At 49.1% G+C, this 21,482-nt stretch overlaps 1 protein-coding gene across 1 annotated transcript; it reads left to right on the plus strand.

Annotated features, from left to right (window-relative positions):
• The first annotated feature begins 3,570 nt into the window (after positions 1-3,570).
• HTR6 (5-hydroxytryptamine receptor 6) lies at positions 3,571-21,343 on the plus strand. Its single transcript, XM_082230263.1, has 3 exons — positions 3,571-4,977; positions 19,584-19,742; positions 20,219-21,343. The coding sequence occupies exons 1-3, from the start codon at positions 4,246-4,248 to the stop codon at positions 20,627-20,629; spliced, it is 1,302 nt and encodes a 433-aa protein (XP_082086389.1). The 5' UTR covers positions 3,571-4,245; the 3' UTR covers positions 20,630-21,343.
• Positions 21,344-21,482: the final 139 nt, after the last annotated feature.

Consider the following 21,482-nt stretch of genomic DNA (forward strand, 5'->3'; position numbering starts at 1 on the left):
GGGGTCCCCTTACCTTTACCTAAGGAGTCCCAGGTGATGGCCAGTGTTGTGGCGGAGGCGGCTGGGGAAATAAAGGCAAGCGACTGGCCTAGTTCGCGGAAGGGGAACCTCTGCCCTCAGGGCATTGCTGGTCTCCAACTCCCCGCAGCTTCAGGCAGCAGATCCAATGAGAAGCAGGAATAGGATCTGGGAACACCAGGAAGGTCTCAGCTTCACCATCCCTAACGCACAGGCAGTTTGAGCTTAAGGTTGCCAGCGGGGAAGGTTGGCACCTCAGTGGCCGAACAGGCACATGCAGCCAGGAAAGGCCTGATTCTAGATCAGGCAGATTTGTTTCTCAGTTACTGCAAGGAGGGAGAGATTTACAAGAGGCCACTGAGTCTGTTTCTCCAGGAAACGGGAGGCCAGAGCCTCAGGGCAGCCCTGGAGCGGTTTGAGCAGGATGCAAAAATCCGAGGAAAGGGCGAGTTAACGCAGGTGGAACGGAGGGCAAGAACATCCATAAAAACGGCAGAAGGGCCAAGGCTCGTTTCGTAAGAGCATCGTTAACGGCCTTGCCGGATCAGACCAGGCTGCATCCTGCCATGCCAGGATAGGAGAACCCGAGGCCTGACTGTTGGCCATTCCGGCTGAGTCTGGAGTGAGTTGGAGTCCCAACAATGCATGGAAGGCCCAGGTCCCCATTTCTGAGCTGGACCATCACTTGCCTTCGCTGCCCCTAGCTATTCCCCATCACAACTCTGCCTTCTTTTAATGAAGGAATGTGGAACTCCTCCAGATATTTTTTGGGGGGTGGGTAGGCAATGACAAACCTAGACAGCATCTTAAAAAGTAGAGACATCACCTTGCCAACAAAGGTCCGTATAGTAAAAGCTATGGATTTCCCAGTAGTGATGTAGGGAAGTGAGAGCTGGACCATAAAGAAGGCTGATCGTTCCATTCTGAAGGAAATCAGCTTTGAGTGCTCACTGGAAGGACAGATCCTGAAGCTGAGGCTCCAATACTTTGGCCACCTCATGAGAAGAGAAGACTCCCTGGAAAGGACCCTGATGTTGGGTAAGATTGAGGGCACAAGGAGAAGGGGACGACAGAGGACGAGATGGTTGGACAGTGTTCTTGAAGCTACCAGCATGAGTTTGACCAAACTGCGGGAGGCAGTGGAAGACAGGAGTGCCTGGCGTGCTCTGGTCCATGGGGTCACGAAGAGTCGGACACGACTAAACAACTAAACAACAACAACAACAAAGGCAATGTTGCCTGGAACTCTGGGGATTGGGAGCCCAGCAAATCTGGAGGGCTGCACATTCTCCATTCTTGAACCAGACCATCGCTTGCCTTCGCTTCCGCCACCCCCGGTCACAACTCTGCCTTCTTTTAATGAAGGAATGGGGAACTCCTCCAGATATTTTTTTTTTGGGGGGGTGTATGCAATGCTGGCTGGCGCTGTCGGGAGATGGGAATCCTTGGAGAACTTCAGATTTGGAAAGCCTGGTCTATCACACCTCCTCCTTGCAGTGCAGTCCTGTACATTAGGGTCGGGGAACTTGTGTGTCTCCAGACTCACGCAAGGCATAGTTTAGCTATGGAACTCACTGCCACAGGAGGCAGTGACAACCACCAACAGGGATGGCTTAGGAACATAGCTGTCAACTTTTCCCTTTTTAAAAGGGAAATCCCCTTATTCCGAATAGGATTCCTCGCAAGAAAAGGGGAAAGTTGACAGCTATGCTTAGGAAAAGGAAAGGGCTATCAGTGACCACTAGACAAATTGGCTAGGCTCTGCCTCCACAGTCAGAGGCACGGATGCTTCTAAATATCCGTTGTGGGAAACTGCAGTGGGGAAGGATGAGCTTCTGCTCAGATCCAATGGGGCACCAATGGATTCAAACTGCAATAAAGGAGAGTCCATTAGGAGAACTTTCTGAGAGCAAGAGCTGTTTGACAGGGGAAAGCTGGGGGAAGGATGGGATAGCCTTCTGCCGTCTGCCAGGGATTTTTTTTAAAATTAATTTTTATTAAGTTTTCCATATTTATCATTATCACATTCTATTACATAGCTCTGTAACCTGAGACCTTGCTCATACTGAGCAATGACCTCCTTCCCTCCCTCTTTCTGACTTCCAGATATCTTTCCTAGATTCTTAGCATTTCTATAACCACTTTTTAACCTTCTATCTTCTTTTTGTACTTCACCTCATTATATGTAAATCAGTTCCTTATATTCGCATTACAAAACATTTCAACTTAAACCTACAAACGTTTTCAGATGTTTACAACGCTCTTTCATATATAATACAAATTTGCTCCAGTCCTTTTGAAACAGTTCATCGCACTGATTCCGGGATCTTCCCCGTCAGCTTTGCTAACTCCACATATTCCACCATCTTACTCTGCCATTCTTCCAATGTTGGAATTTCCTGCTGTTTCCATTTCTGTGCCAGAAGTATCCTTGCAGCCGTTGTGGCATACATAAACAAATTTACATCTTTTTTTGGAATATCCTCTCCAACTAAACCTAACAGAAATGCCTCTGGTATTTTGTTAAAATCTGCTAGGGATTCTTCAGCTGTGATTCCCGCATTGCAGGGGATTGGACTAGATTATCCTTGCGGGGGGGTCCCCTTCCATTTCTGGTTGGCCACTGTGAGAACAGGATGTCGGACAAGATAATAATAATAATAATAATAATAATAATAATAATAATAATAATAATAATATTATTTTATTTATACCCCGCCCTCTCCAGCCAAGGCCGGGCTCAGAGCGGCTTACAAGCAATAATAAAAACAAGTTGAATGAATACAACTTAAAAACAAGATTAAAATACATTAAAATATTGAAACATTAAAATATTAAAATGTAGCCTCATCACAGGAGGAGAAAGGAAAAAGGAAAAAGAAAGAGGGGGAGGGAATCAAATTGGCTCCAAGCCAAAGGCCAGGTGGAACAACTCTGTCTTACAGGCCCTGCGGAAAGAAATCAGATCCTGCAGGGCCCTGGTCTTATGAGACAGAGCGTTCCCCCAGGCCGGAGCCAGAGTTGAAAAGGCCCTGGCTCTGGTTGAAGCCAATCTAACTTCCTTAGGGCCCGGGACCACTAGGGTGTTGCTATTTATGGACCTTGAGGCTCTCCGTGGGGCATACCGGGAGAGGCGGTCCAGTAGGTACGAGGGTCCTAGGCCATGAAGGGCTTTAAAGCAGCACCTTAAATCTGACCCTGTATGCCACCAGGAGACAGTGCAGCTGGAAAAGCACTGGGTGAATATGCTCCCATAGCAGAGACCCTGTGAGGAGCCTCGCCACAGCATTCTGCACCCACTGGAGTTTCTGGGACAGTTTCAAGGGCAGCCCCGCGTAGAGCGAATTACAGTAGTCAAGCCTGGAGCTGACCGTCGCATGGATCACTATGGCAGGGTTGGGGTAGGCCGTAGGCCTGATCCAGCAGACTCCTGTTACGTTCCCTGCTTCTACAAATATTCCGAGGGAATGACTCCAGGATTCTGAAGAGTTTGGAAAATGTTAATTGTGTGTGTTGTTGTTTTTTAAACAACAACAGCCCAGTAACTGTTTCTACGCTGCATTGGGCGATTGGAGCCTGAACTGCCCATGAAGGGAAATAAACTCTGCCACACACACAAGTTGGCATGTGGTTCCTGAAAACACCAGCTGCACACTCAGAGCTTTCTTCCCTCCCCACACTCAGCCGAATCTTCAGGGTGAGAAAATTCACATCCTTTGTAGCAACGGAGCAGAGCTTTTGCGAGAGAGAGCGAGAGATAGATGCAGGAGTGGTGGAGAGGCATCGGCGGTGCTGCCAGCCAGCCGCATTCACGGCAGCGGGGAGAAGAGAGAGCGTGCCTCCTTTCCGCTTTCTTCCGCACGCCAGGAGAAGATCTGCAGGGAGCAAAAGTGGAGAGCTGTGGGGGTGGCAGAGAGCGCTTGGCGGATTGTGGCTTCTGTTGCTCCCCCCCCCCACGACTTTCCCGGTTCGCCTCTTGATGGCTCGGAGGCTGCCGACTGATTGATGGGGGGCTCCCTCCTCGCAGAGGAACGCTGTGCAGCTCTGGCTCCCGGCAAAGAGTGGGAGGAAGGAGAGAGGAGGAGGAGAAGAGAAGCAAGGAAAGAGCGAAAAGGGCACCGAATCCGTTCGCATCCTCCGAATGGCGAGCTGTCGGTGATGATCACCTAGTACCGGCGTTCGGCCAAGCCGCAACCCCCCCTTCTGCCACGCTCTCCTGTCTTGTCAATGGAAGGGGAGCTGGGGGGCAGCAACGCCAGCGTGGCCGGTGGGGAATATTCCGCGCCGAGCGGCAGCGCTTGGACGGTTGCCTTCCTTGCCTTCATCGTCCTCTTGACCATGTTGGGCAACTTCTCCCTCATTCTGCTGATCTTCACCCAGCGGGCGCTCCGCAACACCTCCAACTACTTCCTGGTGTCTCTCTTCATGTCCGACCTGATGGTGGGCTCGGTGGTGATGCCACCGGCGCTGCTGAACCAGCACTACGGCCGCTGGGTGCTGGACGGCGCCTTCTGCTCCGTCTGGTTCGCCTTTGACGTGATGTGCACCAGTGCCTCCATCCTCAACCTGTGTGTCATCAGCCTCGACCGCTATCTGCTCATCATCTCCCCGCTCAGGTACAAGCTGAGGATGACGTCCTGCAGGGCTGTGCTGCTCATCCTGGCCACCTGGACCTTAGCTGCCCTGGTCTCCTTCCTGCCCATCGAGATGGGCTGGCACAAGATGGAGTTCGGCCCGCGTCCCTTCAACGCCACCCTCCAGGCCGAAGAAGAGGGGCAGTGCCGCGTGGCGGTCAGCCTGCCCTACGCCCTCATCGCCTCGGGTCTGACCTTCTTCCTCCCGTCCGTCGCCATCCTCTTCACCTACTGCCGCATCCTGCTCGCTGCCCGGAAGCAGGCGCTGCAGGTGGCCTCTCTTACCAACAATGTGTCCGTCGCAGCCGACGAACCAACTCAACAGGTAGGTCCACGTTGCTCCATGTTTCTAACTGGTATCTGACAGGCGTCAGGGCTCTGGGCCTGTTCCGAGGCCCAGCTGTTGTCTGAACAGTCGTACCACATGTTACATCCGCTTCATGTTATGTTCTTTCAGGTTACGTCCCACGGCGACCCAGGAAAGGGTTACTTCCGGGTTTCGCTGCTTGCGCATGCGCAGAAGTGCAAAATGACATCATACACATGCGCAGAAGCGGCGAATCGCAACCTGCGTATGCGCAGACACGCCGCTGCGGGTTGCGCTCTTTTCATGTTGCGAACGGGCCTCTGGAACGGATCCCGTTCGCAACCAGAGGTACCACTGTACTTCGGGGTGGGGGTGGGAATAAAACTCAAGAGAAGGTCACGCAGCTGTGCTGTCAGAGGACTCCCCTCCCAGAGTCTTAAGAAGAGCTTGCTGGACCCAGCTAGTTCAGCGTCCCGCAAATAGGATTCGAACACAAGAGTATTATCTCCCTCTGTGGTTTCCAGAAACTAGAATCCAGAAGCGTTACTGCCTCTGACTGTGGATAGCCATCCACTGACAGCCATCTCCTCCATGAATTTGTCCAATTCTGTTTTAGGGCAATCCAAGTTGGGGGCCATCACTGCCTCCTGTAGCGGGGAGTTCCATAGGTCAACTCCATGTCGTGTCAAGAAGTCCTTTCTTTTTATCACTCCTGAATCTGCCAACCTTCAGCTTCACTGGATATCCGCAACTTCTAGTGCAAACGAGAGAAGTAGGAAAACTTTTCTCTGCTCCTGCCATGAGTAGTTTTATAAACTTTTATCATGTCACCTGAAGCCACAGATGCTGGAAGGAAGCACCTACTATTGATAGGCAAACCTGCCCATTTCAGTCTTTCTCTGTTCCTTGACTTCCCAATCTTAAGCTCACTTTGTAGCAAAAAATAATAAAGTTCTTGTGAAAGTTCACAGCTTTTCAGGGCAATCTCTCCCGAAAGACTCATGACTATATGCACTTTCCCCTAACGGACACATTCTTTGCAGAACAGAACATTCTTCCTTGGCAGAACACACTTTTCCTTATTATTTTCACAAATGGGTGCATTTTGTGTGCATGCTTTAATGTGATATAAGCATCTTTTATACATATTAAGCATTATTTGGGTGGTGAAACATGTTGCAAAATTCGGAGAAGTGTGAATTTTTATGGATGGCCGAGTTCCATTTTGCAGATTTTAAAACAAAGTGTGAAATAGACAGATTCTCCTTTAAATGTCAACTGAATTTAATTCCCCCCCCCCAGCCATTTCCCTCTATTGCTGCAAGGCTTCCCCTGGTCCCCTGGTGTGGACATGGGGGACACTCTCCCACCCCCAGTAGTCTTCTTCACTGCCTCAGGAAATGCAATTTCTTAGGCCAGTCAGCCCAGAGCAAGACAGATTCATCCAATCCCCCTATTGTATTATCTGTACTGAGAGTGATCAATCATCCTGCCATGGACACATCAAAATGAGCAGCTCATTGTTTGGGCTTTTTGTCACCTTCCAATCAGCCACTATCACACCATGACAACCAGCATAATTGGTTCTTTCAAGGGGGCTGAGCCTAAGAAACGGCCCGTTGCCTCCCTGTATGAGTCACAGCTGCAAACCTGAAGCCCTGGGAGCTGCTGCCATCCAGTGTAGACAGTACTGAGCTAGATGGACCAAGGGTCTGGCTCAGTGGAAGGCCGTTTCCTATGTTCCTCTGTCCTCCCAACATCTCACTGTAAGTGGTTAAAAAAGGTAAAGGGACCCCTGACCATTAGGTCCAGTCATGGCCGACTCTGGGGTTGCGGTGCTCATCTCGCTTTATTGGCCAAGGGTGTACAGCTTCCGGGTCATGTGGCCAGCATGATTAAGCCGCTTCTGGCGAACCAGAGCAGCACACGGAAACACCGTTTACCTTCCCACCAGAGCGGTACCTATTTATCTACTTGCACTTTGATGTGCTTTCGAACTGCTAGGTGGGCAGGAGCAGGGACCGAGCAACGGGAGCTCACCCCGTCGCGGGGATTCGAACAGCCGACCTTCTGATCGGCAAGTCCTAGGCTCTGTGGTTTAACCCACAGCGCCACCCACATCATTCGTAAGTGGTTTACAATTGTTAATATTAATATTGTTGTCAACTGTCCTGGGACCTGAGGATGAACGCAGGTAATAAATGATAGTCGTCACTCCCCAGTATTTGCTACCTGAGGCAGCCACCCCAAACCACTTAATGATAGGGCCGGCTTGGTGCTTTGTGTGTTATCTCCTGCAAGGAAAACATCTTCCTGCTCAGGAATCTCCCAATATATGCAGGAACCTGGAACCAGTTTAAGAGCAAGATTAACCAGAACTTTCTCTTTTTGGCAGCGATGGTGTTTGGAATCAGCTGGTCTTCTTCTTCGGAAGTCCTGTCAGAAGACAGGTGATAAAACTGCAAATCTGGTGTGACTTGCTAGTTAACGGCTCAGTTTCCTGCTCACAGTCGGGCGCCGTGTTTTCCCCAGATAAGGCCAATTCCTTTCATCTGCCTCCTCCTCTATTTCTCTCCCGGCCGCTGCTTTTGGGTGTCTTTTGTGGGGAAGAGACAATCTCATTATAGAGAGAATGAAGTGTTCTTCGACTAACTTTGGAACGGTTTTACAACAAAGCTTCTCTCAAAAATCAGGCTTCTGTGAGGGGTTTATTTGTCGCTGGTGGTGGTAGAGACACTTCCCCAAGCTTAGAATCCCACATCTGCTGCTAAGGAACTCAGAGGACACCTAGACCAACCCCCCTGTTCAATGTAGGATCTGCAGTTCAGGATGCAACTCCTGAAGCATCCATTGGCTGTTGGTGTCTATTGGGGCTGGTGGGGAAGAAGGCAAGGAGCCCCACAGGAGGTGGAACCAGGGCCAATGATTGGCTGAGGCAGAGCTAATGAACGGCAGAGCCAACTCATGACAGTTTTTTTAAATAATATTTTTTATTAATTTTAACATATAAATTATAAAATGTACCACAAAACTTATCACTTATACTTATCACTTTTTAGACTTCCATCAGCACCTCTGATGATCCACCGTTTTAACCACTTCTTATGCGTTTCTTAACTTTATATTGCCTTTACATCTCTTATCAAATCATCCTCCCCCTTCTCCATTTTTACAATACTTCTAATAATACTCCTCACAAAACTTCTTGCAGCCCTACAAATGTTGTCTGTTCTTCACAATTACTTTTCAAATAGTTCATAAATTTATTCCACTCTTCCGTTAATTTCTGGTCTCGCTGGTTTCGAATCCTTCCTGTTAGTTTATCTAATTCTGCATAGTCCATTAACTTCATCCTCCATCCTTCAATCACCGGTAATTCTTCTTGCTTTCATTTTTGGGCCAGTAATATTCTTGCTGCTGTTATTGCATATAAAAAGAGCTTACATTCCTTTCTATTTATATCACTCCCCACAATGCCCATTAAAAATGCTTCTGGTTTCTTTATGAAAGTATATTTCAACATTTTTTTCAACTCATTATATATCATCTCCCAGAAGCATTTCACCTTTTTACATTCCCACCACATGTGATAAAATGTTCCCTCTTTTTCTTTACTTTTCTTTCTCTTTAAAAACTCATGACAGTTTTTATCCCATCTTCCTCCTCCCTGTTGAGGTCCACAAGCAACATTGAGACCATGGAGGAGCAAGATGACAGTTGTGGCCTTTGAATGAGAACCTCCCCAGCTTGTTATTTTCTTTTAATACTTTAAAATTGTCAACAGACTAGAGGGCCTTGGCAGAAAGGCAGTCTAGGAATGCATGCATGAATCCGTCAATCAATCAATCAATCAATCAGTCAATCAATTACTCCACACTTCTTGAAATGGGCGTGCAAACAGAAACCCAGCTGAGAACCTTTGAACATCAGACATCTCCAAATTCGGCAATGCCATTCTCCAATCAGAAATGTGTCTGTCAGAGGTAAAGTTGTGCATATTCTTCTGCAAATAACCTACCCTCATCCCGAAGTGTGATGTTAGGGGGAACTGTTTGCACACACAGAAAATGTCTAGATCAGGAGAAATGGACACCAGATGGAATTAAAAATGAAGAACTGAAGCGATTCAGTAATGAGGCAGGCTGAATTTCAGTGCAGAAAATTGAGGAACAGAAACTGAAATTGATTATGTTCACCAGTCCCTAGCAGCTGAGAGTAGGAAAGAGCAAGCAAAATGCAGCCTTCGATAGTCCCCTCCTCCTCCATGAATCTGCCCAATCCTCTTTTAAAGTTTTCTAGGTTTGTGGCCATTACAGGGACGCGGGTGGCACTGTGGGTTAAACCACAGAGCCTAGGGCTTGCCGATCAGAAGGCTGGCGGTTTGAATCCCCGCGGCAGGGTGAGCTCCTGTTGCTCGGTCCCTGCCCCTGCCAACCTAGCAGTTCGAAAGCACGTCAAAGTGCAAGTAGATAAATAGGTACCACTCTGGTGGGAAGGTAAACGGCGTTTCCGTGCGCTGCTCTGGTTTGCTAGAAGCGGCTTAGTCATGCTGGTCACATGACCCGGAAGCTGTACGCCGGCTCCCTCGGCCAATAAAGCGAGATGAGCGCCGCAACCCCAGAGTTGGCCACGACTGGACCTAAGGGTCAGGGGTCCCTTTACCTTTACTAGGTTTGTGGCCATCATTGCCTCCTGTGGGAGAGAGTTCCACAGGCTAACACCACGCTGGGTGAAAAGGGGCTTTTAAAAATCCTTCCTGAATCGTCCAGCATTCAGCTTCCACCAGTTTGCAGTGTTACAAGGCAGAAGAATTATTCTCCACCCACTTTCTCCATGTCATGTGGAATTTTATAAAGGTCTACCATGTAGGCTCTCACTCGCCTTTCCTCTGAACTGAAAAGTCCCAAACCCTGCAATCATAGAATCGTAGAGTTGGAACAGACCATCTAGTCCAACGCCCTGCAATGCAGGAATCTCAGCTAAAGCATCCCCAACAAATGGCCAGCCAACCTCTACCTAAAAACCACCAAGGAAAGCGAGTCCACCACTTTCCAAAGGAGTACGTTCCACTAACTTCATAGGGGAGTCGCTTCACCCCCTGATCATTCTGCTTGCCCTTTACGTGACGCACAGTAATTCCTCCTTATCTACTTATATAAGCAGATAAGAAACAGGGGAAGTTGCTTTATTCTGAGTCAGGACGCTTGGTCCACCTAGCTCAGCACTGCCTCCACTGACTGCCAGGATCTCTCCAGGGTTTCAGACAGGGGTCTGTTCAAGTCCTACCTGGAGATGCCAGGGATTCAACTTGGGATGCTCTGCAAGCGAATCGAGGAACGCACATTTCTGTTTTGTTTAATAATAATAATAATAATAATAATAATAATAATAATAAATTTATATCCCGCCCTCCCCAGCCGAAGCCGGGCTCAGGGCGGCTAACAACAATAATATAATACGACATTCTAAAATCATTTCATTATAAAATTAATTCAAATCAAATTGATGGCAACCATTGGGCTAGAGTTCTGTGAAGATTGCCAAAGGAGGGAGTCAGGCTGTGCCCTGACCAAAGGCCTGGTGGAACAGCTCTGTGTTGCAGGCCCTGCAGAAAGATGTCAAGTCCTGCAGGGCCCTAGTCTCTTGTGACAGAGCATTCCACCAGATCGGGGCCACAGCCGAGAAAGCCCTGGCTCTGGTTGAGGCCAGCCTAATCTCTCTGTGGCCTGGGACCTCCAAGATGTTTTTGTTTGAAGATCGTAAGTTCCTGTGTGGGACATACCAGGAGAGGCGGTCCCATAGGTACGAGGGTCCTAGGCCGTATAGGGCTTTAAAGGTTAAAACCAGCACATTAAACCTGATCCTGTACTCCACCGGGAGCCAGTGCAGCTGGTATAGCACCGGATGTATGTGATTTCGCAGCGAAGACCTCGTAAGGAGTTTGGGGAGAGAAATCTCCCCCTTTTCTCACACTCTCTTTGTCTCTGACTCTTTTGTTCTCTCCTGAAGAAGATAGCTGAAGCCTCCGAAAGGAAAACAGTGGAGGAGGAGGAAATCTGTCAGGCTCGTTGTTGGAGAATATTGAGGAGCTGCTGCTCATCATGTAAAGCGGGGGGGGGGGAGAGAGAAGCTACTCCGGTCCCCTCCGCAACCCGGTGCCATGTGTGAGTGGGCAGCAAGCAGCCGCTGCGCAGGGAAGAAAGAGAGCAGGCAAGGGACATGGAGCAGTGACTCTGAAAGCTCGTTTCCTACGCTCCAACTGTCCCTGTTTACCGAGGGCAACGGCTGTGCACAGCACGTGCCTTTGAAAATGGAGATGACACAAAAGGAGGAGGCAGGAATGAAGCCCAAAGGTTACTAGTCCTCATGATTTCTGAACAGAACCTCCAGGGTCAGAGGCAGCCTACCTCTCTGGGGCTTATCATTGGGCCATTTTGTCGGCCTCTGTGGGGACAGGGTTCTGGATTAGATGGGCTTTTGTCATGATCCTTTATTTTATTTTATTAGAAAAAAAATATTTTTAATAATAATTATTGCTGTCCTTCCGCCAGCAGATGAAGATTGTTTTATTCCAACAGGGCTGTTCTGTCTTTATCACTTGTATTTTAACATTTGCTTTTTACGTTGTTTTAGTTCGATTAGAATTCAATTACTTTTTAACGATCGCTTTTTATTACGCTTTCAGCTTTTTGCATTTTATCTGTGTCGGTTTGATTTGTGTGTTAGCTGCCTTCAGAGGGAAGAGGAAGAATATTAATATTAATATATTGATATTAATATAATATTAATATTAATTATAGTTATGATACATTGCCTGCCTTTCATCTTAAGGTCCCATGGTCAGTTGCGACAATTACAATCGAACAATTAAAATGCAACCGTAAAAAGATTTTAGACCAACTTTTTATTAGGGCGTGTGACTGTCTGTCATGAGCGCAGGATGATCCAACAGATTCTGCTTTCATTTATACTGTACGGAGGCCCTTAAGCAGGTTCAGCTGAGGGGCAGGAAATAAATTTGAGGGAGAGCGAACAAAGCAGCGTGCAGAGACAGTGGCGTAGCGTGGGGGTGCCAGGGGTGCCGGCCGCACCGGGCGCAACATCTGGGGGGGCGCGAGTCCAGAGGGCCCAGCCCCGTCGTGCCCCCGGCCCGCCCCTATTGTCAGAGCTGCCGGCCAGCCTCCGCCTGCTCCTACCTTGCCCACGCGAGGACTGCGGCAGCGCCCGCCCCCGTGGCCACCTGCCCCCGCCTCGCCCATTGGCTTGCCTCCCTCAGCCCCGCCTCTCTCTGATGGCCGCGGGGGTGTCCTGCTCGGCGCCGTCGCCTTTTTTCAGGAGGTAGGGAGGCTGGACTGGGAGGTGGGGTCGGAAGCGGGCAGAGAAGGAGGGGAGCTCGTAGCCAAAAGGGCTGCACCGGCCGGCAAAGGGCCAGGGAAAGTTTGGAGAGGAGAAACGCACCGTCATGATTTCCCGGTGGAAGCGGCAGGATTAGGGATGGCGAAGCGTAATTACGCACAAATTTCACTGGGTGAGAGCTTCGGGGATCGATCGGCGGAAATGGGAATCAATTGGAATATGAGAAAGAGAGAGAGAGAGGGACCATCATTCATAGGCATAGATTTGTAGGGTTAGGGGGCGCAAATCCACGGGTTAGGGGGCGCAAATTACTTGCCTTGCCCCGGGTTAGGGGGCGCAAATTACTTGTCTTGCCCCGGGTGCTGACAACCCACGCTACGCCGCTGTGCAGAAACACACCAAGCAATTCCAGACTTAGCGGCTTGCAGGTGAACATGGCAGCTGCTCCTATCAGAAAGCATCACGTCTGTGGCAGAGTCTGAACCATTGAACGTGTTATTTATTTATTTGTTTGTTGTATTTATACTTGCCCTTCCTCCCTAAGAAGCCCAGGCAGGCAGAATAAGATGCACAAATCAAAACACTTCAGAACAGATCAAAACCCTCTAAAAACCAACGATGGTTGAAAACATCCACAGGCAAGAGGTTGCCTCTTATGCTATGCTGAAAGAGACTTAGTGTTAGTTGGACACCACTGAAGTGCGCTGAAGTGCGCAGTCTGGTGATTTCTTTAACTGTGGTGTGCTAAAGCTGCAATGGGATGCAGGTGGCGCTGTGGGTTAAACCAGAGCCTAGGACTTGCCGATCAGAAGGTCAGCGGTTCGAATCCCTGCAGCGGGGTGAGCTCCCGTTGCTCGGTCCTGGCAGTTCAAAAGTGTGTCAAAGTGCAAGTAGTACAAAGTGCAAAGGTACCGCTCCGATGGGAAGGTAAACGGCGTTTCCGTGCGCTGCTCTGGTTTGCCAGAAGTGGCTTAGTTCTGCTGGCCACATGACCCGGAACTGTACACCGGCTCCCTTGTCCTATAGAGCGAGATGAGCGCCGCAAACCTAGAGTCGGTCACGACTGGACCTAATGGTCAGGGGTCCCTTTAGCTTTACCTTTAAAGCTGCAATGCTCTGGTTAAAAAAAACCACAATGCCCATTTGGGAGGGAGCCCTGCATTTGAAAGGAGGCAGGGGAGAATGCCCAGATTAATCCGCACCTCTCTGGAAATTAATCTTCACAAGGATGTAAATAAGTAAAGCTTGCCAGCCAGCCCATCCTAGCCAGCTCCAGACCTTGCTCTGCTCATGCTTGCCATGTTGGGAAAATCTAATTAACCCCATTGCCAAGTTCAATAAGCACTCCAACTAGCGGGAAATCGGACATGTCAGCAGGGCATTTTTTTGGGGGGGGGGTGAAGATTGGCAAACCCTGTGATGAATAACATAATCTTTCTCCCAGCATTTGAGGAGGGTGGAGATCAGATGCATCAGTAAGATGAAAAGCAGCCTCCCCGGCGCCACGCTTTTCTAATGCCACCCTCTGACAAATGACTAATGTTCTAGGCAAGCGAGATTTAATTTGCCAAGATCATTTAGTCACTAGCGTGCTTGTTAAGGGGAAATGGAGCTGTTCCCAGGGCTGTCTCTCTCTCACTCCCTCCTTCTCTGTGTGTGCTTCAGTTCAGCAGATGTGCAAGATCTTGCTCTGGGAGCAAGGATCCAGCTTCCCAAGAATGCCACCTTGAAATAATAAAACACATGTCAAGGTTTTGGTCCTTACAGGTGCAGAATCTAGCTTCTCAGCTTTCTTTTCACTTCCCAATTTTCCTTTAAGTTCCTTGTCCTTGTAGCTTTCCTTCCCTCCCCTAAAAATAAGAGGCAACAGGCTGCAGACAGCTTTCATTCTCCAGCAATCTCATCTATTGACCCCTTGTGCCCTACAGGAGAATGACAGGCCTAATTACCTTTAAATGTTTTGGAGGCGGAAACTTCAAAAACTCGCCATGTCAGGGCCAGACAGGTTCTCGGCTTAGAAATGCTTTTAGGAGAAAGAAGCAGGGGGATCTGGAATCTGGTATTCCAATTTATCCATAGGGGATGAGGAAGGAACGGCTTGAATTATTTCCCTTTTGGACAGTGATCAATACTAGCCGGATACCTGCAGCTTTTACTGCATTGCCATAATTTGCGCAATTCCGCCCCGCCCCCTCCATTTAAGTAATTGGCTCGGCACCTTTGGTAAACAACCTAATTGCTATGTTCCTCAATAAGTAGCTAATCTCAACTTGAACACCCCATAATTGCCCACCCCATTTACTGCAAACAAACACAAGCTAAAAGGGTCACAATGATGTTTTGCAACTTACAAAGTCATCATCAAACTTACAAAGCCATCATCAACCCTTCCATTTGGAATAATTGAAAGAACCAGGAGAATTGTGCAGGAAAGGACAGCGAGTGTTGAAAACTACAATCTGAGTTGTTTTAACCCATCCCGTTAAATTGCCTCAATGCGACACTCGGTTGCTGGTGGTTAGCTCAAGGGGTCCAATTCAACCTGATGTTGGATTCCAGCTTCCATCAGCCCCAGCCAGGGATGGCCAATGGCCAGGGATGATGAGGACCACAGACCCACAACACCTGGAGGCCCACAGGCTGCCTACCCCTACATGAATTGAAGGCAGATGGAGGTAGGTGGGAGCCTCAAAAGCATGTGAAGGTTTAGTTCACCGATGGGCAACCGTTGCTCTTCTAGATACTGTTATCGACTCCAGTTCCCATCAGCCCCAGACACCATGGGCAACAGTCATGGATGATGAGAACTGTAGTTCAACAACATCCGGAGGAGCACCAATAGAGGAAGGCAGCCCTAGTGCTGGAATGTGGACAGAAGAGAGTGACCAAGATGATCAAGGGCCTGGAATCTAAGCCTGATGAGGAACAGTTGAGGGAGCGGAGTATGCTTTGCCTGGAAAAGAGAAGACTGAGAGGTGATTGGAGGGCTGTCACATGGAGGATGGAGCAATCTTGTTTCCCCCCTGCTCTGGAGGGTAGGACCCGAACTAATGGATTCTGACTAAACATCAGGAAGATCTTTCTGAGGGTCGAAGCTGTTTGACTGTGGAACAGACTCCCACAAGAGGTTTTTCCTTGGAGGTTTTTAAGCAGAGGTTGGATGGCTATCTGTCATGGATGCTTTAGTTGATATCCCTGCACTGCAGCAGATTGGACTAGAAGACCTAGCTCTACAATTCTACGATTCTCTGTTTGCGAATGCTGCTATAGGTCACTGATAGCAACAGACAACATCTTTGCTGCAGGGATAAAAGAGGGACTTCACTTCTCCTCTGCTTCCCAGGACAGGGAAAGAGAAAAGGGAGATGGGTCCTTCACCTCTGCCTGCCATCATTCACTAGTCTAGTCCAGTGTTTCCCAACCGGTGTTCCGCGGCACACGAGTGTGCCGTGAGACGTTGCCTCGTGTGCCGCGAGATGCCTGGAGGGAGGCGGGCGAGTCGGGCGGCGAGAGGCGGGGCGGCGACGGCGAGGAGAGGCCGCGCCTCCTGCTGCTGCCTGGCGCTCCTCCTCGCAGCCGGCAGCACTGCCTGGGCGCCTCCGCCTCGCTGGGTTTGGTCTCCCAGCAGAGACGGGTCACACGCGCACCTCCCTCCCTCCCTCAGCCTGCGCGGAGGGAGAGCCAGAGAGAGGCATCGCTCCTGCGCGGCGGGAGAGGGAGCAGCCGGAGCGATGCCCCAAACGAAGGCATGGGACCGGAGGGGAAATCCTCTCCGAGGAGGATTGAGCGCAGCTGAGAGAAGCCTTTCGAGGAGCTGCCGTGTCCCCTGGAAACCCCCTTCCCAGCTCTGCCTGCCTGCCTGCCCAAAGCTTGGAGGTTCCCCGGCAAGGGGGAGGAAAAAAACTTTCACTTTTGTGCGTCCCTCCCGGCGTGACGCTGCGCGCTGACGTCACGGGGCGGGGCTTTAATGGTGGTGTGCCGCGAGATTTTTTTTCAGTAAACAGGTGTGCCGTTGCCCAAAAACGTTTGGGAAACACTGGTCTAGTCCTCAAGACCATGAAGAAACTCTTGGTCGGTCTCTTCTAGATAGCAGTGGAGGCATTTCAGCACCACGGACAGTGGCCACTGCACCATCAACAGGGAGGGGACTTTGACTGGCAAATCCTTTTAGCCTCAGCCCATCAAAGGGTTTTGAGATGGTTAATGATCTCCCTTTAACAAAGCTTTTAAAATACCCCTGCCTCTTACTCAAACCTCTAAGACAGCACCTAGTTCAGATGGTGATGCCTGAAACAAGTCAGAGATACCTATAATTTAAGCCACTGGAAGGAAACGATACCTTTAAGGTTACAGCAGCAAAAAAATAAACCCCCAACAGTTATAATCCTAAATGGTGCTGCTGCCCTTAGTTCTCAGATTATAAACTCACAGAGGAAAACTGAATCCCCACCAATCAAGCTTTTGTTGGTTTGTTTAGCAACTAAGGCTCATGGCTCTTCATAAGTAAACCTCTCCGCATGTGCCGATTCTGCCCTGGGAAAATTGGAACCCAGCTCCTGGAACTCCTTCCAGAAATGAAAAAAACCTTTGCACATCATTTGCAACACCCACCTAGTATATGACTGGCTGCTTTGCGCCAGGCAGTGAATCACAGTGCAGGTTTGAGATTCCTGGTCTGCCTTGTGATGCGGACTCAAGCTCAGAGCAGGAGACACTAAGGAACGTACATAAGAGGACCAGTATGCTATGTTCTAGAGCTAAGTCCACAGGAAATGCCAACATTCACTTACTGCCAGGAGTTTTCCAGATGCCATATTCTATACTGACAAAGCAAGGGTCACTACAGCAAACCTCTGCAAGCCTCTACACACTGAGGATGCCAGAACCTCCGTTCAAACGGCCACACACTTTGTTGCTGGGCAACAGCCCTTGGTGACATGGAATGGACGGCCACCGTGCCAAGAGTCTAGGAGAGACAGTGTGTCATAGTAGACTTGGACCTGGGAAAGCAAGGTGAAAAGCCCCACTCAGCCTGGAGACTCTCTGGGTGACCTCGGGCTAGTCACTCACTTTCAGCCTAACTGGCCTCACCAGATTCTTGTGAGGAGAAGACAGGGAGAAGAAGAAATATGGACCTTACATTGAGATAAAGGCAGGATATACATGCCATAAACAGATCCATAAACCACCAGTTGTGAAAAGCTGAGCCATACCAGATGCACAGTATTGCTTCCACAGGATTTTGTACTTGATAGTCCCCTATGCTAGACTGAGAATATCCCTTCCAACTTGCCTGCATTTAGACACAGCCACAAAATTGAAAATGAAGTAAATTTGGGTTCAAGCAAGACCCAAGGCTTAATGGCTTTACTGAGGCCTCAGGAACAGACTGGGGAAACAGGGGAAAGGGTCTCCTCTGTAACAAATAATTTCGATTTCCTCTTACAAGCAGACTCCCAGCGTGCAATAGCAACAAGATAAAAGAAAGTACTTCACACAACTATAGAATTCACACCTGCAGGAGGCAGCGACAGCCACTAACTTGGTTGCATTAAAAAAGGGAGTGGACAACTTCTTGGACTCTTTGTCAATGACAGAGGGGGTGTGTGTGTGTGTTCATTACATTCTGTATTCATGAAGTAAACTATTATTGTTCTGGACCATGGAGATGAAGAAACACATCCCTAAATTGTGCCTCTAGACACACTAAAATAAAAACTTTAATTTGCAAAACAAAATAATATGGAGGAAGCAGGTCCTTGGGGTGTTTTTGCATGCTGGATCTTTTTCGGCAGAGTAACCCCCCCCCAAAAAAAAAAAAATCAGGGTTTATTTAATTTAGAGATGATGCAGGGATAACAATTGACTGCTGGGAGAAAGAGAGAGCCTATGATTTGCCAACTGAAATATTCAAAGCTTGGAAAAAGAGAAAGAAATCTAATTAAGAAGCCTCTGTAATCAATAGCAAAAATCTTGTACCGTACGGCTGAGCTGAAAGGTATGATGGATTAATTAGATTTCATGAGTCTGGGTTGCTTTCTATTGAGGGTAGAAGGAACAATGGAATTGTACAGTTGGAAGAGACCCTAAGAGTCATCTAGTCTATACCCCAACAATGCAGAAATCACTGCTCAAGAATCCTTGACAGATGACTATCAAATAGCATTATTTAGTTGGAAGAGACTCCAATGAAAATCCTCTTTCTTACATATTTTTACATGGCTGTTTATCTGTATATATTTTAAAATTTTATATATGGATGTTTTATGATGGCCTATATCTGTATTAAGGGACACAGGTAGCGCTGTGGGTTAAACCACAGAGCCTAGGACTTGCCAATCAGAAGGTTGGCAGTTTGAATCCCCACGGCGGGGTGAGCTCCCGTTGCTCAATCCCTGCTCCTGCCAACCTACCAGTTTGAAAGCATGTCAAAGTGCAAGCAGATAAATAGGTACCGCTCCGGTGGGAAGGTAAATGGCGTTTCCTTGTGCTGCTCTGGTTCCCCAAAAGCAGCTTAGTCATGCTGGCCACATGACCCGGAAGCTGTACGCCGGCTCCCTTGGCCAATAAAGTGAGATGAGCGCCACAACCCCAGAGTCAGCCACAACTGGACCTAATGGTTAGGAATCCCTTTACCTTCATATCTGTAATGCCCAATAAAGGCTTGGCGAAGTAAGACCATCAAATCACCTCTCAGTCTCCTCTTCTCCTGACTAAACATACCCACTTCCCTCAACCATTCCTCATAAGGCTTGGTTTCCAGACCCTTTATCATCTTGGCCACTCTCCTCGACACACATGCCAGCTTGTCAATCCTGTATCCTTCTTAAATTGTGGTACAGTCAAACCTCGGTTGTTGAACCTAATCCGTTCCTTTCAGCTGCTGAAACATTCGACAACCGAGGCGCGGCTTCCGATTGGTTACAGGAGCTTCCTGCACTCAAGCAGAAGCTGCGTCGGACATTCGGCTTCCAAAAAACGTTCGAAAACTGGAGCATTTACTTTCGGGTTTTGGGCGTTCGGGTGCCGAAACGTTTCAAAACGGAGTCATTCGGGAACCAAGGTTTGACTGTACCCAGAACTGGTACCACTAGTGACTAGGCAACCTAGGACTGCATTAGCCTTTTTTGATGCTGCACCACACTGTCAACTCAAATATAGATTTTGAGAAGTGGAGCCGTCCTCTAATCTGATCAGGAACGAGGAGCACATTTGTGTATGTGTGCCTCTCTCTTCCTCATGCGCCACCTTGCCTTTTCCCTTCATAGGTCCACAGAGTTCACAGCCAATCGGCTGCCATGAGCGACACCCGGAAATTCGCCAACAAGCACAGCAAGAGAGCCCTGAAGGCCAGCCTAACTTTGGGCGTGCTTTTGGGGATGTTTTTCGTGGCCTGGCTCCCCTTTTTCGTCTGTAACGTGGCCCAGGTAAGTCCTGGGGTCCAGGAAATCGGCTCAGCTCTCCAGAACCATGTCTGGTGGTGGAATCGCTTTCAATGGGCTTGTATTCAGCTCTATGATTCAGTGTGGTGTAGTGATTAGTGTGTTGGGCTAGGGCAATCTACAAAGGAAGAAGTGGGTTTGACTCAGTATGGTCTCGATTTTTATCGTTTCGTTAACAATAGTACAGTTATCTCCCGTCTGTCTCAGCCACAGTGGCCACGATGAAGAAATTCCCTTAGCGCTTTAGATTGACGTACACCCCGTGGGTGGGAGATGTATGCAGAATGCAAAAGGTTATCCAAAAAGGCTGTTTTGATGCCCTGCAGATGACTGCATGCAAGACTTAACACCTGCACAGGCATTTGCTTTTGGGAGACTCCACTTTATGCCTGGTGATGTTTTGCAGGAAAAGGAAAGGAAGTCCCGTAACATTAACCCTGTGTGTTCTTCCTTCCCTCCAGGCAGTCTGCAAGTGCGTTTCGGAGGACTTCTTTGACACCCTGACCTGGCTGGGCTATTGCAACAGCACCATGAACCCAATCATCTACCCACTCTTCATGCGGGACTTCAAGAGAGCCATGGCAAAGTACCTGCCTTGCTGCCGGGGGGCTTGGGACCGCCGCCCCAGCCCCATCTCGCTCTCCATGAGGAACTCAAACAGCGGCCCCCGGCCCGGCACGTCCCTCAAGAACGTCCTGGCGCTCCCGGGGGACACGGACTCGGCCGACTCCGTCACCCAAGTCCATGACGACTGCGGTCAGCGCCTGGGGTCCCTCCCAGCCACGGGGGCCGATTCGGTGACGCTTTTCAACTTGGAGCAAGCCACGGAGCAGGAGCTCCGTATCCACCATCTCAACACCCCCATGGACTGAGACGGCCTGTCCCAGCTGCCCTAGACATTCGCAAAGGACCTTGTGTGGTTCAACTATGGAACTTGCTCCATAGGAGGGAGGTGTGGCCAATGACTTGGCTGGCTTTAAAAGAGGATTGAACCAATTTGTGAAGGAGGGTAAGGCAGCCGGTGGTTATGAGCCACAGTGGCTGTTTTCCACCTCCACGGTTGGAGGCAGTGATGGTTCTGAAAAGCAGTTGCTGGAAGCCACCGGAGGGGAGAGTGTGCTCTTGTGCTCAGATCCAACTTGCTGGTTTCTCATGGTGGTTGGCTGCCATGAGAAGAGGAAGCCGGACTAGATGGTCCTCTGGCTTGATCCAGGAGGCTGTTGTTCTTCAGAGCTCTAGGAAGAAGAATCTGCTGCAGGCAGACATGGTGTTGAGCCGCAGTGGCAAACGGTCAGATGCTCTCGACTCTGTGTGAGGCACAACAGCTAAGCAGAAGCACGGCAGAACGAGGGAACCATCGAGAGATGGAGTTTTTTGAGGGAGGAGGATATAAAGGCAGCAGGAATGGGAGATGTTTCATTTTCGGCTGTATTTTCATGCAGACCTACCAGAGATGTGCTTCTCAAACAAACGTGTAAACTGAAATGCAGTGAATTTTCCAAACTTGCGTCTCTCCGGAGTTTTGAAGTGTAGTTTCTCTCCAACCAAAGATCGGGCGCACGAGTGTGCAGGCATTAGCGTGAAGCGCATGCAAAAAAACCATGTATGTTTAGCTAAAGCATACAGGAATGGCATTCCGTTAGGGGAGGCCGCTTGCAAGGAAGCATCCATTAGGAAAAACTGCATTCAAAACCTTTTCTATAGGTGACATGCAATTTTTATAGG

The sequence above is a fragment of the Podarcis vaucheri genome (assembly GCF_965113315.1).
Source record: "Podarcis vaucheri genome assembly, chromosome: 7".
In the NCBI taxonomy this organism is placed as follows: domain Eukaryota; kingdom Metazoa; phylum Chordata; class Lepidosauria; order Squamata; family Lacertidae; genus Podarcis; species Podarcis vaucheri.

Coding starts and splice junctions, on each gene's coding strand:
- HTR6 (XM_082230263.1), top strand. CDS start 4,246: ATGGAAGGGGAGCTGGGGGGCAGCAACGCCAGCGTGGCCGGTGGGGAA. Junction 4,978..19,583: donor CCGACGAACCAACTCAACAG/GTAGGTCCACGT, acceptor TTCCCTTCATAG/GTCCACAGAGTTCACAGCCA. Junction 19,743..20,218: donor TCGTCTGTAACGTGGCCCAG/GTAAGTCCTGGG, acceptor CCTTCCCTCCAG/GCAGTCTGCAAGTGCGTTTC.